Raw genomic sequence first — 12,451 nt, 5'->3', positions numbered from 1 at the left:
GCAATTTTTTTTTCAACTCTGCATATTCATTTTATCCTGTCAGACAATATTATCAGCATTCAGCATTCAAGCATGTTGATTTACTGTACAATTATGCATTATTAAGTCATAAATGTGCCCTTCTATACATCACAGTTAGTTGTTCCTTTCCAGGATAGTTAATTGGTAAATGCTTGCTAGTTTTACTGTTTAACTTGTAATCTCCTACTTTGCAATTGAATAGAAAGTGAAAAAAAATTAAACTAGTCAGTCAACCCAGGCCATTCTAATTCATTTCTGAGCAGCCAACCAAAGTTCTAGAGACAGGCTCTCCAATTCTTCTCCATAATTGGAAAAGAATATTACAGGACAGAAAATTCCTTTAAATATAAAATATTTACTATGTTAGAGAGAACTTGATGGTGCAACTTAATTATTCTTTTGCTTTGTCTTCACTTCTTTCTATGCCAATTTTGTCCCTTTTCTCTTCCGAAGATCTCGGCACTTTAAACGTTCACTGTTCTACAAGTGCCCTGTGATATCTCACCCAATCGGATATTATTCACATGTCAGGCTTGAAAGCAAGTGTCAGCAACCACAAGGAAAATAACAGCTAAGCTCTACCTTACCTCCACCAGATACCTACACAAGTAATTTTCAGTATTATTATTGATTTGTGATCAGGTACAGGAGCCCTGGCTGATTTGCCTTTCCCTGGCCCAGGGTGTTCTTGCTAACTGTTGTATCTCTATTGCTAACGCAGAGCACAGGGCAGGATTATATTCTGTTGAAGGGTCATGTGGACTCGAAACTTCAACTCTTTTCTTCTCCACCGATGCTGCCAGACCTGCTGAGTTTTTCCAGGTAATTCTGTTTTTATCATGGGACCATCCCTGTCTATAGGTCCATTATTTAATTTGATCTTTACAAAACCTCTCCACTCCAACCAAAATTAGATATTGTTACATTATCATACAGTGCACTATTTTAAGCAAAAACAAAATGATGTGTGTTTACTAGTGGATAATGATAAATACTAATATGAACTATTATGTGAATTGGCAGCCCAATTTTTAATTGCTTCTATTTGATCAGTTGTAGGCTCACATGACACTAAATCTTTACTAGTGCCAATATGAAGGTTATGAGCTGAAGGAAATGGCATTTACAGAAGTATATACTCACACCAACGGTTTTCAGTAATGCCAATTATCTACAATAAAAGGGATGTGCACTTAACTGATACAAAACTTTACTAACTTTCATATGATTCTAATCATCTAGCCTTTTGAACTTATCTGCAATTTTGACTATGCTAATTACTACAGACTTGAACAGGTGCAATATTAAGAGGACTCATGAGCAAACATGCAAATAAAAAAGGCTATTTTACATTGGTATTGCAAGTTGCATCTGTTAGGAAATAGAGATAGTTTAAATTAGTTATTGGTATTTGTAGGTGTTAGGAATGAGTTTTAGCTTTAATATTTAGGTTTGATTTGCATTTCTGTATCCGTGTGTTAAGAAAGATCAAATAGAGTTTTAGTTTCACTTTAAAAGGTGCCTGGATTTCTAATGAGTGGTTTATGACACTAAGCTAAGTAAAGCATACAGGGGGAAAAAACCTGGGCTATTGCTTAGCAACAGGGGTCCAGAGAGGCAGGCACACAGAAGAAATTAGAAACAGCAGTTTGATTTGGAAGCTGTTTGAGTTCAGTTGGTTGTGAAAACAGCTGCCAGAGGAGACTGGAGCAAAGGGGACAGATAGCAAGTCCCAAGCTAAAGAAGAAAGCCCCCAAGAATCCAGGGGAGTGGAACCGGAGAAAGTTCCAAGCAGACCTTCTAGTCAAAGGAAGGACAGGAACTTGGTAAAAGGTCCTTTTAAGAGAAGTTAAGAGTGACGGGCAAAGAAAGGCTCCAAGCTTCAAGTTTAAAGCTATAAGCTTAAAGAGATAAACGCTTGAGAAGTCAGAAGCTCCAAAGAGACAGCTGAAGGTCTGTAATTCTTTGCTATGGACATGTGCAGCAGTGGTGTACTGTTAACAGCTGAGTCAGTGAGAGACAGTCCATGGAAGACAGCTTGACACCATGTGGTGTCCTGCTCTGTGCTGTGTTAGCAATAGAGGTACTACAGTTAGCAAGAACACCCTGGCCAGGGAAAGGCAAATCATACAGGGCTCCTATATCTGATCACAAATCAATAATAATACTGGAAATTACTTGTGGAAGACAGCATGTGGTGACCCAGGGAAGAGAAACATCGGAAGGAGAGTTCGAAACCCTGGAGGTGAACCCTTGTGGAAGGCGTCTGAGAGAAAGCATCGGTTTGGGAGAAGATTCCAAAGCAAGTTCTTTGAGAGTGGAGATTGGAAACCCTCATGTGAAAGACGGAGTTCAGTGAGACTGGTTGGCTCACGGTGTGGCAAGCATTTGTGGGGGGGCGGGGGCAGTTGAGGAGAGATCCATAGCATCTGTTTGGGGTGGCATCTGTCACTTGGTTTCAGAGTGTGGTGTGTCTGATCACAGGTCGCCATAGGTTTACATGGACTGTGTACTTACTGTGAACATTAAAGTATAAGAAAGCTTTTGTAACTTGTGTTATCCTTACAAATCTGTATATATTTGTAAAGGTATAGTTGTGGGTGAAGGAGTATTGTAACATAGTTCATCTTTTCTTGTTTAATAAATGTTTTATACTTTTGTTAAAAGTTCATTAGACTCCGGTGACTCTGTTCAGTAGCCCCTCTCCACATATCTAAATGAACAAATAAAAGTTAGGATCTATCAAGCTGGGTTCCACCCTGGGATCAGGCTTGTCCACTGGTAACCTCAGCTGGGGATCATAACACATATCAAAATATTTTTGTTTGCAAAGATTCTCTCACTGAGAATTTGTGAAACAAGAGCTAACTTTCAACTCACCTTTAAAAGCATTGCTAGCATTGCAAGTAAAGCATCCACATAATCAGGCAGCTTTTTTTGGGAATATAGTAAGGTAGAGCGATGGAGTAACAGCTTCAGTTCCTAGAGGTAATAGAAGACATTACTTGAGTTTTAGATAATCTGACAATTAAAAGCATTAATGGAAGGAAAGAAAGAATGAAACCCTACACAATTTCTCCTGCAGAAATTGTCTGCAAATAGTTTATTGACAATCTTTTATTCCACAGGTTATAATAAACTTTAGATATTCTACAGAATAAGTGACTGGTGTTTAAAGTACTATTCTTTGCTCTGTTCCCCACCCCAGCCATTCTGCAGGTGCTTTGACATTTTCTTCATGAGTGTCATCACTTTGATCACCCAGCAGGGGCAATCATTTTCACAGACAGTATCACTGTCTTCTTTAGACAGGATACCTCAATCGCAGAATGTATTTAATTTAGCAGCCCTACAAAATTGCAAATCCCACCAACTAACAAACACTAATATTGCCAAGCAGGCATGAATCAAAAACTTTTTGGTTGTGAGTCATTTATTCAACAATGTGATTAATAGTCATTTTAATTAAGACCATTATTTAGCAACGTGCTCTGCATTTCAAGAGGTGTAAGTGAGTAGCAGTGAATTTCACTTGATATCTTTAGAAACTGAGAGGCTGATGGATGGACTGCCAACTCTTCCACTATACACTATGCTGTAAGCTCCATTTAGTGGACCAAATAAGCTTCTTATGTGCTGTAAAGTTTCTGTTTAGTGGTCTAAATAATGCTATTTCGGAATTTATGCATGGGCATATATGCGAAATTCAGTGAGGCTCAAAATCCTTTCCACTGTACCAAGCAAATTTCCACAGTGGCAAACCAAATATTCACTGCCATTTTAATACATCCAATATATCGCCAGTAAATTATTTTACAAAATGCATTTGACATTCCAGGTGAGTAATTAACCAGAAACTACATTTCATACCTGTTGAGCTGCATTCGCATCATGTGTTAGTGTTTCTGGATCATGCATCGATTCCAGAGCCTCAAGAGCTTTTTCTGGTCGCCCTAGTTGCTGTTGTAAGGTTGACAGGGAAATACGTGCATCCAAGTGCAAAGGTGCCATTGCCACCACTTTAGCATAGCTCTCTGCTGCCAGCTCCATGTGTCCCAAGGCTTTTAAACACTCTGAAGTTAGAAAATTAGAATTGAGCATAGTACCTTTTCTTCTCTCAAAATTGTTCCCTTTTCTTTTCATTTCCCTCCCCATTATAGTTTTCCACATGCCCTTACAATCAAACAGGACACAAGCACAAATAAAGGAAATATTAACAGAATGTAATACAGTAAATGTCTCAACTGACAGTTTAAGTTCTACAGGAAATTAACTATGGGCAGGTTATTGAGGTCGGCGAGCGGGGGTGGCAGGGCCTGCTCGCCGATGTGTAAAATGATGCTGGATGACGTTGGGCAGAACTCCCGACATCACCCCGCGTCATTTCAATTTTCAGGTTGGCAGGAGCGCAGCCAAATCAGCTGTGCGCCCGCCGACCTGTCAACGGCCAATTGAGGCCACTTAAAAACTAATTGAACTAGTTAAAGGACCTGCCCGTCCAACCTTAAGGTTGGCGGGCAGGCAGGGAGCCCTGGCAGACTTCAGAAAAAGCATGAAACCTCATCCACAGGCGGTTTTTAAAAATTTTATAAAAGTTTAATTAAAAGTAATGGACATGTCCCAACTCATGTGACAGTGTCACATGAAGGGACATGTCAGGGAAATTTTATTTTTATATATTTAACATTTTTAAATTTGGCGCTGATCTCCCTGAGGCAGTACTTAGCCTCTGGGAGGGGAGTGTGCTCCTTTGCACGCATGCGCAAAAAAGCGCACTCTCGGCTTAGGGAATCCCCCCCACCGCCCGCACAGGGCGCGCATAGCGCTTCCTGGCGGACGTCACGCTGGATGAGCCTTAATTGGTCTGCCCATGTAAAATGGCGGTGCGTCCCCGATTGGGGGAGCCGATCGGAGGTGCGCCCGTACGCGCCTGCTCCTGAATATCCCCTCCGGCAGGGGGAAAATTCTGCCCTATATGTCTCGCACAAGGCTAGCTTAACTACACGTTACAAAAGGGAAGCTGTACATAGCATGAGAAGTGGGGTTGTTTCACAGCAGTAAAGTTTGATGATTGGCACCATTTTGGTGCCATAGCTATGCCCTCCTTTTGAATATTTCCTTCAAATGTAAATAATTGATATTATCTTTCTATTTTTGTTCGAGATTGTTAGCAATGTTCTCAGAACTGCTTGAAGGTAAACCTGGATGGTTTTCAAATTAAAGGCTTCCATTTATATTTCATATCTCAGAAACATCCCAAAGCGCTTTAGACAGAATAAACAGTTTCAAAAGCGCAGTCAATGTCCTTATGCAGGCAAACACTGAAGCTATTTTGCACAATGCAAGATAACACGATTGTAATGAAATGAATAGCCAACTAATTTGTTATGGTAGTTGAGGGACAAATGTTAGTCAGGACAAAGGAAACCAGAATGTATGTGATAGTATCTGGAACGTCAACTTAACCATGGGCCTCAGTTACACATCTCATCTGAATGATATCACTTGTGACAATGCAGCATTCCTGCAGTAATGCACTGGAATGTCATCCTAGATTATATGCTTAGTTGCTGGAATGGGGCTTGAATCCAGGTCACTGGTGCCCTATTTGTCAGAGCTGGACAGTACATTCACTTCCACATGGATGCGGCATCGCAGGCACAGAGGGCAACACATTTCACCACCATGGCAGAATTCCCCAAGGTACAGGGCATCATCGATTGCATCCATATACCATTTAGGCATCCAGTGGCCAGCCAGTCAGATTCTTTAACAGGAAGGGCTTGCACTCCCTCAACATGCATCTGGTCTGCAACCACATGAGCTTCCTCCATGTGTGCGGTCACTTTACTGGAAGCTGCCATGATTCCTTCATCGTCCTGTAATCCAGGCTGCCACAGTTCTTCATTCCACCCCTGAAAGTCCATGGTTGGATTCTAGGGAACAAGGGATATCCCTCAACAGATGGCTCCTCACCCCTCTATGAGTGTCCCAGACAGAGGCACAAAGCGAATACAGTCAATGTCATCTGTTCACTAGGAGGCGATCAGTGCCTGGACTAGTCGGGAGGCACCCTCAATATGCACACCTGCAAGGCCTCTCATTCATTACCGTGGTCTGCTGTGCACTCCATAATATGGCCCTACAAAGAGGTGTGGACTTGGAAGACGGTGTGGCCCTGGAAGGACACAGCTCATTGAGGAAGAGAAGGAGCAGGACATGGAAGAGGAGGCAGAGGAGGAAGATACAGAACACAGAGATGCCCCAGCTGTACAGGGAAGAGGCCAGGTGTGGCATGTGGCTTGTCGGTCTCGTCGGGATGCATTAATATCAGGGATCATTTGATTCAGTCACATTTCAAGTGAGCCTCTCTGACTCAGGCATGGTATTTAACTCACTCTGAGCTATTTGTGCTAACACTTCCATTGAAGACGCTGCCTGGAATAACTCAATTCTTATTGCCAATGATGGATGTACACCTGCTCAGTAGTTTCACCATCATCATTGATGAACCCTTGATCTCCTTCACCACTTCATATCTCTTTCCTTGTTCTACCATTTATGAAAGGAGACTCACACATGGGACTTCAAGTGCCACTATTTACATTGTGCTCACAAAGGAAAACAGTGCACAGTTACAAGAAGACGACACTCCAGTATCTCATTCAGTGCTCTGTGCAATGGGTGCCTTCCAAGCTCTCCCACTTTTACACAGTGATTCCCTTGTGGCATAAGAGGTGCAGGCAGCCTGCTCTCTTGTCTCTGCTTGCAGCTGAGATGCACGGCAGTTGTCCTCTTTGTGGAGTCCGTGAGGGCATCACCAAAGGCTGCTATACTGAATCATTGTGAGGGAAATCTCAATCCGAGCCCTACTACCAGATGCTCCCTTTACCAGATACCAAGGAGACTGAAGATAAAGATGCCGCCATGTGAGTGGTGGAACACTCATCCTCCTCAAAGGCATCCTCAGCCCTTGGCTGACACTCTAGATGGCTGCAATTGCTCTGAAGAAGGGACATACGGACTTGAAATGTTAACTCTGTTTTTCTCTCCACAGGTGCTGTTAGGCCTACTGAGTTTCTCCAGCATTTTCTGTTTTTGTTTCAGATTTCCAGCATCCGCAGTATTTTGCTTTCATCACTGTTCAGAATGCTGTCAGATGGGGTAAAGTGCAATGCACCCCTTTAATGAGCGCGTTGCCTTCCCTATTCATCATCTCCACCATGAGTGCCTGCCTTGCATGGCTGACTTCCTCATGGTCTGCAATCTTGGCTACTTGCATGGATCTCTCTTCCATGGCTATTATCACGTGAAGGTGAGGGGCCTCTCCACCAGTCTGTGCCCTCTCCTAGGACTTATGGTTCCGTTTCTCCTGCAAGAAAAAAGAGAGCATCTGTGGCCAATGCCAACTGTGCTTATTCATTAGAGGCTGCATGTGTCAGTGCTGAAAAGTCCTCTGCAACACTATGACTCAGCCATTTTGAGGGGTCATTAAGTAGTCTGGACACACACTCATCCCATGTTCAGGAGCAGCATACGCTCTGACACTCCAGATGGTGAGCCTGCTGGAAGATGAATATCCAGAGGTCTGTCCTGAGGGTTGGGGGTTATGCTTACCTTACTAGAGCGTATCAGGTCACTGAACCTCTTCCAACAATGGGTCCAACTTCTGCAGACCACACTCCTTCTGCTGACTGGGTGAGGTACCTCCATCCAGGCCTGCTTTGTCTGGGTGGTGGCCTCCTCATGCCACCTCCAGGAAGAGGACCTCCCTCCTCCCTTGTGGCTTCCAGAAGGACGTCCAGGTCTGCCTCTGAGAATCAAGGGGTTGCCCTGCCCCATGTTCCAAGCCTCTGGCTCTCCTGAAACATTTTTAAATTCAAAGCTTCTATGCTCTTCCAGTCTGAAGTAACAGCAGTGGAACGGCAGCTACAGTAACGGCTGCCATGGTCTGTTTCAATCAAGCCCGCACTTGAGTAGTCCCAACTCCGTTCCCGCTCCTGCAGCCACTGGCCACAAAACCCGTCTTCATGCCAATCAGAGGAGTGTCCCCATGAAACCCAGGGCAGAAGACTGCTTCCCCACTGAAACAGTCCCAACGTCAGTTTCCCGCCATACAGCAAAAATCCTGCCCTGTGTTCCTGTATATTTCCAATCCACTGCAGTCACAGTGATATATGATGACCAATGCTCAAGAGTGAACATTTGAGTATTGCTGAGAAAAGAGACAAGTCGAAGCTTTTCGTCTTGCAGTCATCAGAGCACTTTGAAAGAATACCAATATAAGGGGAAAACAACAATTTATACTGTATGAGAAGAGTGCTGATTGGTTGTCAAGTGGATTCTGATTGGTAAAGGCACTGCCACAGAGAATGCACCAGTGCTGGTGACTGACAGTTAACTGCCAAGCATTGTTGAAATTAAAACCAGGCAATTTGACCAATCAGGGTGTGTATTCCAGTCTCTAACCACTCACTGTGTGAAAAAGTTTTTGCTGCCCAGGCAAGCTACCATTGGATATAAAAACATGAAAACATAGAACTCCTTGTAATTTGAAACTGGATTGATCTCATTCTGTAACAAGCAGCATACTGTTCATTTAAAATATGTTTAACTCAAGCCTACTTCCCCAGTTTATAGTCCTTTCAATGAATTTCACTATACAATAAAAAGATTTACTTTAAATAATGAGGTTCAAATGATCAGTTTTTGAGTCTAGTTACCTGCATGACGAAGCCAAACAACTGCAAGGTTGTATCGTTCTGAACAGACAAGGGCACTCAAAAGGGGCAATGCAGAGTTATACTCGCCAATTTCTAGAAAAGCCTCAGCCACATCTAAATAAAGGTCTCCCATGTCTTCAGGGTTCTGTTCCATTAAGTTGGTCATCAGTAGCTTAAGATGAAGAAAATGTGATTCCATTAGTTAATAGCCAAAACAGCTCTTAACATTATTTTCTTTATGTTGCAATATAAAGCTTAATTAAATTCTGTCTTCTTTGAATTTTAAAAGGACACTTTAATTGAATTAAAAGCACAATGCCAATTTACAAAAATGGGTTTGGTCTGTGGGAATTATAGGAATTACAATTACTCTCAATTGCAACCAAGATGAAGTGCAAATGCTTTTGGGTAAATTTCAATTCTAGCAAGCTACAATCCAATGCTTCTAGCAAGAATCCAATGTTTAAGATGACAATTTAGTATCCAAATCAAAACTCTGAATCCCTTCATTAAAGAAAATCCAATTTTTTGTCTCAAAAAATGGCATTAGCTCTTTTGTTCATGTTTAATGGTAACATTATATACACATGTATCAATAAAAATTATACACTGGTTGTATATTAAAGAATAATACAACTGAATTATGTGTATTAGAACATGCTGAATATATTTTATTGGGGGAAATTCAATTTTCCAGGTATTCAAAAAACTGCAAAAGGAAAGGAGAATTAAATGGGGCAGCAGGTTAAAAGGGTGTCCTTTCACATCTGGGATTAGACATCACCTGGCTTGAATTGTTGGACCACATTTCCCACTGCTTGCTGAAAAAGTCTGAACTGAAGTCTGTTCATATCTTTTTAATCTAGTTCGTCTTCTGAATGAATCCACAGCAGCAAACTTGTTTGTAATCTAGCACCAATTAACATTGAACTAGCAGTCAGACAGAAGCAGGCATTATAGCTGCTATGGGAAACTGATGCAAGTGGGGTTCAAGTGTACCATTGGAATATTCAGAGACTATGCATAACTTGCACCATGAGTGTTTGATGCTTCACACAAAAATATGAAAAACATCCCTTTCCAAGCACTGGCTTCTTCACATAGATAAAGCAAAAAAAACAAGTTGAAGTTCTTTTTTCTTTATTCTTCCATGTAATGCAGGTGTTGCCAGCAAGGCCAGCATTTGTTGCCAATCCCTAATTGCCTTTGAATTGGGTAACTTGCTAGGCCATTTCAGAGGGCAGTTAAGAGTCAACTCTTAAGCCAGACCAGGTAAGGATGGCAGATTTCCTTTCCTAAAGGGCATTGGTGAACCAGGTGGACTTTTATGACAATCGATTACAGTTTCATGTTCACCATCACTAATACTAGCTTTATATTCCAGATTTTATTAATCAAATTCAAATTCCACCGGCTGCTACGGTGGGATTTGAACCCACATCCCCAGAGAATTAGCCTGGGCCCTCTGAATTACTAGTCCAGCGACATTACCACTACGCCACCATCTCCCCCAAGTCCATTTTCTTTTATATTAGTAATAAATGCAGAACCAGTCATTTAAACTGAATTATTGCAAAAGCTATTTTGAAAACCTGAAGTTTACTTATGTCCTAAACTGGTTGTAATTTAGTATAAAAATCATGCTGTGTTGAAACTTACATCAAGAGGCTTGAGGATATGAAGATGGATCAAGCACACTATCAACTTGACTCGGATATCTATGGGAACTGATTCTGGAATCTGACAGTTGTAAGTAACATCTAAAATCAGATAAAGCAGAGAGAATAGTCTTGTTTGAATTACCTTCTTCATTACAGTTCCATTTCTTCTCCACACTCCATTATTTTCTTCCCATTTCCAATCCCTGAGCAGCATGCTCTAGATCTAGGCCTAGGCTGCAAAGTGCCAATATATTCTCAGGCTATTAAAAACATTGTGACCACTTGGCTCTTCAAAGTGGCCAGGAGTGAGTCACCCTCTAACCTCCTGCCACTTCCCAGCAGTATAGTCAAAATTGGAAACTTGCTACGTGGGGAATTAAGACATACTGGTAAACTGCGCTTCAGTTCATCGGCAAACCATCATACCCTAATATATCTTTACCATTCCTAATATTTCCATGGCTTAATGTCTGTCCCTTTGACTCCCGCTTTATTTTATTCCTCCCCTCCATTCTGTAAAGCACTTGCAGGCTTCTTCTACATTGATGACACTATACAAATAGAAGTTGGTATTTAACTCTCAGAATTTTTTTGTCTGGCTCTCCAAGACACTTAAAATGCACTATTATTTTAGAAACTCAAGAAGCACCTGGATTTCCATGCATTTCACCTCTGATTTCGCACTAACTGCTATTGTAAATACAGGGTTAAAATGGTACCAGGATATTTGATATTTTCTGTACAAGAAAAACAGAACTTTGTAGAGCTTCACAAAAAACTACAAATTATCTATATATAGCTACTAGAAAATGTGTACAATTTTACACAAGAAACAGCTGCACTCAAAACAGTGCCTTTTACAGAAATGCGTTGTATGCAAAAGGTAATGCTGCAGTGTAGCAAAGTGCTGCACCACATTGTTAACAAATACAATGGGAACATTGAAGGAAAGCTAGATAATAATATGGGGAAATATTTTTCATTCTTTAAATATAAAGGATGACTTAAATGGTAAACAAGATGAGGAAATGGACTCTTCCTACTTCAGGCCCCCAGTGTCAGCATTAAGCACTGCTAGGTCAGATACAACACATCCAGGTGCAGAGTAAAGTTTCCTTCACTTATTCAACAACACTGCTCAGCGCCAACATCAGAGGACTACTGCTTACTACACACAGTAATGGGTTTCCCCATTTTCCACACCATCAATCCATTACCTCTCCAAAGGAGATTGCCAATTTGTGCTGAATTGGGGAAAGTTTTATGCTGTAGGTCCCATGTTCATTAATTATAGTGAGACTTGGAATCAATTCCACGTAGGACACTTATGGTAAGTAGACAGAAGAGACAGTCATCCCCGAGTTAGATTTAAACCAGATTACTATGGTGAAAGACCAGTGGCTAACCCACTGCACCACCAACATCAATTTGCATTTATATAGCGCCTTTAATGTAATAAAACATCCCAAGTTGCTTCACAGGAGCACTATTAAACAAAATATGATACCAAGTCACATAGAGATATTAGGCCAGGTGACCAAAAGCTATGTCAAAGAGGTAGGTTTAAAAGAGTGTCTTAAAAGAGGAAAGTTGTAGGGAGTAAATTCCAAAGCTAAGGCCCAGGCATCTGAAGGCATAGTCACCAATGGTTGAGCAAGTAAAATCTGAATGCTCAAGAGGTCCAGAATTAGATGACTGCAAGAATTTGGGCGGGTGCAGGGCTGGAGGAGATTACAGAAACAGGGAGGGGAGAGGGATTTGAAAACAAAGATGAGAATTTTAAAATTAAGACGTTGCTTGACCGGGAGCCAGTGTAGGTCAGTGAGCACAGGGGTTATAGGTGAACAGGACTTGATGCAAGTCAGGATTCAGGCAGCAAAGTATTGGATGACCTCAAGTTTACAGAGGGTAGAATGTTGGAGACCAGCCAGGAGTGCATTGGAATAGTCAAGTCTAGAGGTAACAAAAGCATGAATGATGGTTTCAGCAGCAGATCAGTTGAGAGAGGGGCAAAGTCAGCTAATGTTATGGAAGTGGAAATAGGTG

The 12,451-nt window shown here is 41.6% G+C and overlaps 1 protein-coding gene across 1 annotated transcript in view; it reads right to left on the bottom strand.

Annotated features, from left to right (window-relative positions):
* Positions 1-12,451, bottom strand: part of gtf3c3 (general transcription factor IIIC, polypeptide 3) — a 66,073-nt gene that overhangs the window by 16,416 nt on the left and 37,206 nt on the right. Inside the window, exons 9-12 of the mRNA XM_078551840.1 lie at positions 10,404-10,504; positions 8,745-8,916; positions 3,892-4,094; positions 2,902-3,003 (exon numbers count right to left, since the gene is read on the bottom strand). Of these exons, the coding sequence (XP_078407966.1) occupies positions 2,902-3,003; positions 3,892-4,094; positions 8,745-8,916; positions 10,404-10,504 (578 nt within the window). The remainder of the gene's footprint in view (positions 1-2,901; positions 3,004-3,891; positions 4,095-8,744; positions 8,917-10,403; positions 10,505-12,451) is intronic.

This window comes from Cetorhinus maximus, chromosome 11 (genome assembly GCF_964194155.1).
Source record: "Cetorhinus maximus chromosome 11, sCetMax3.hap1.1, whole genome shotgun sequence".
Classification (NCBI taxonomy): Eukaryota; Metazoa; Chordata; class Chondrichthyes; order Lamniformes; family Cetorhinidae; genus Cetorhinus; species Cetorhinus maximus.
The sequence above is the reverse complement of the archived record's forward strand: the minus strand, read 5'-3'. Positions and strand labels throughout refer to the sequence as shown.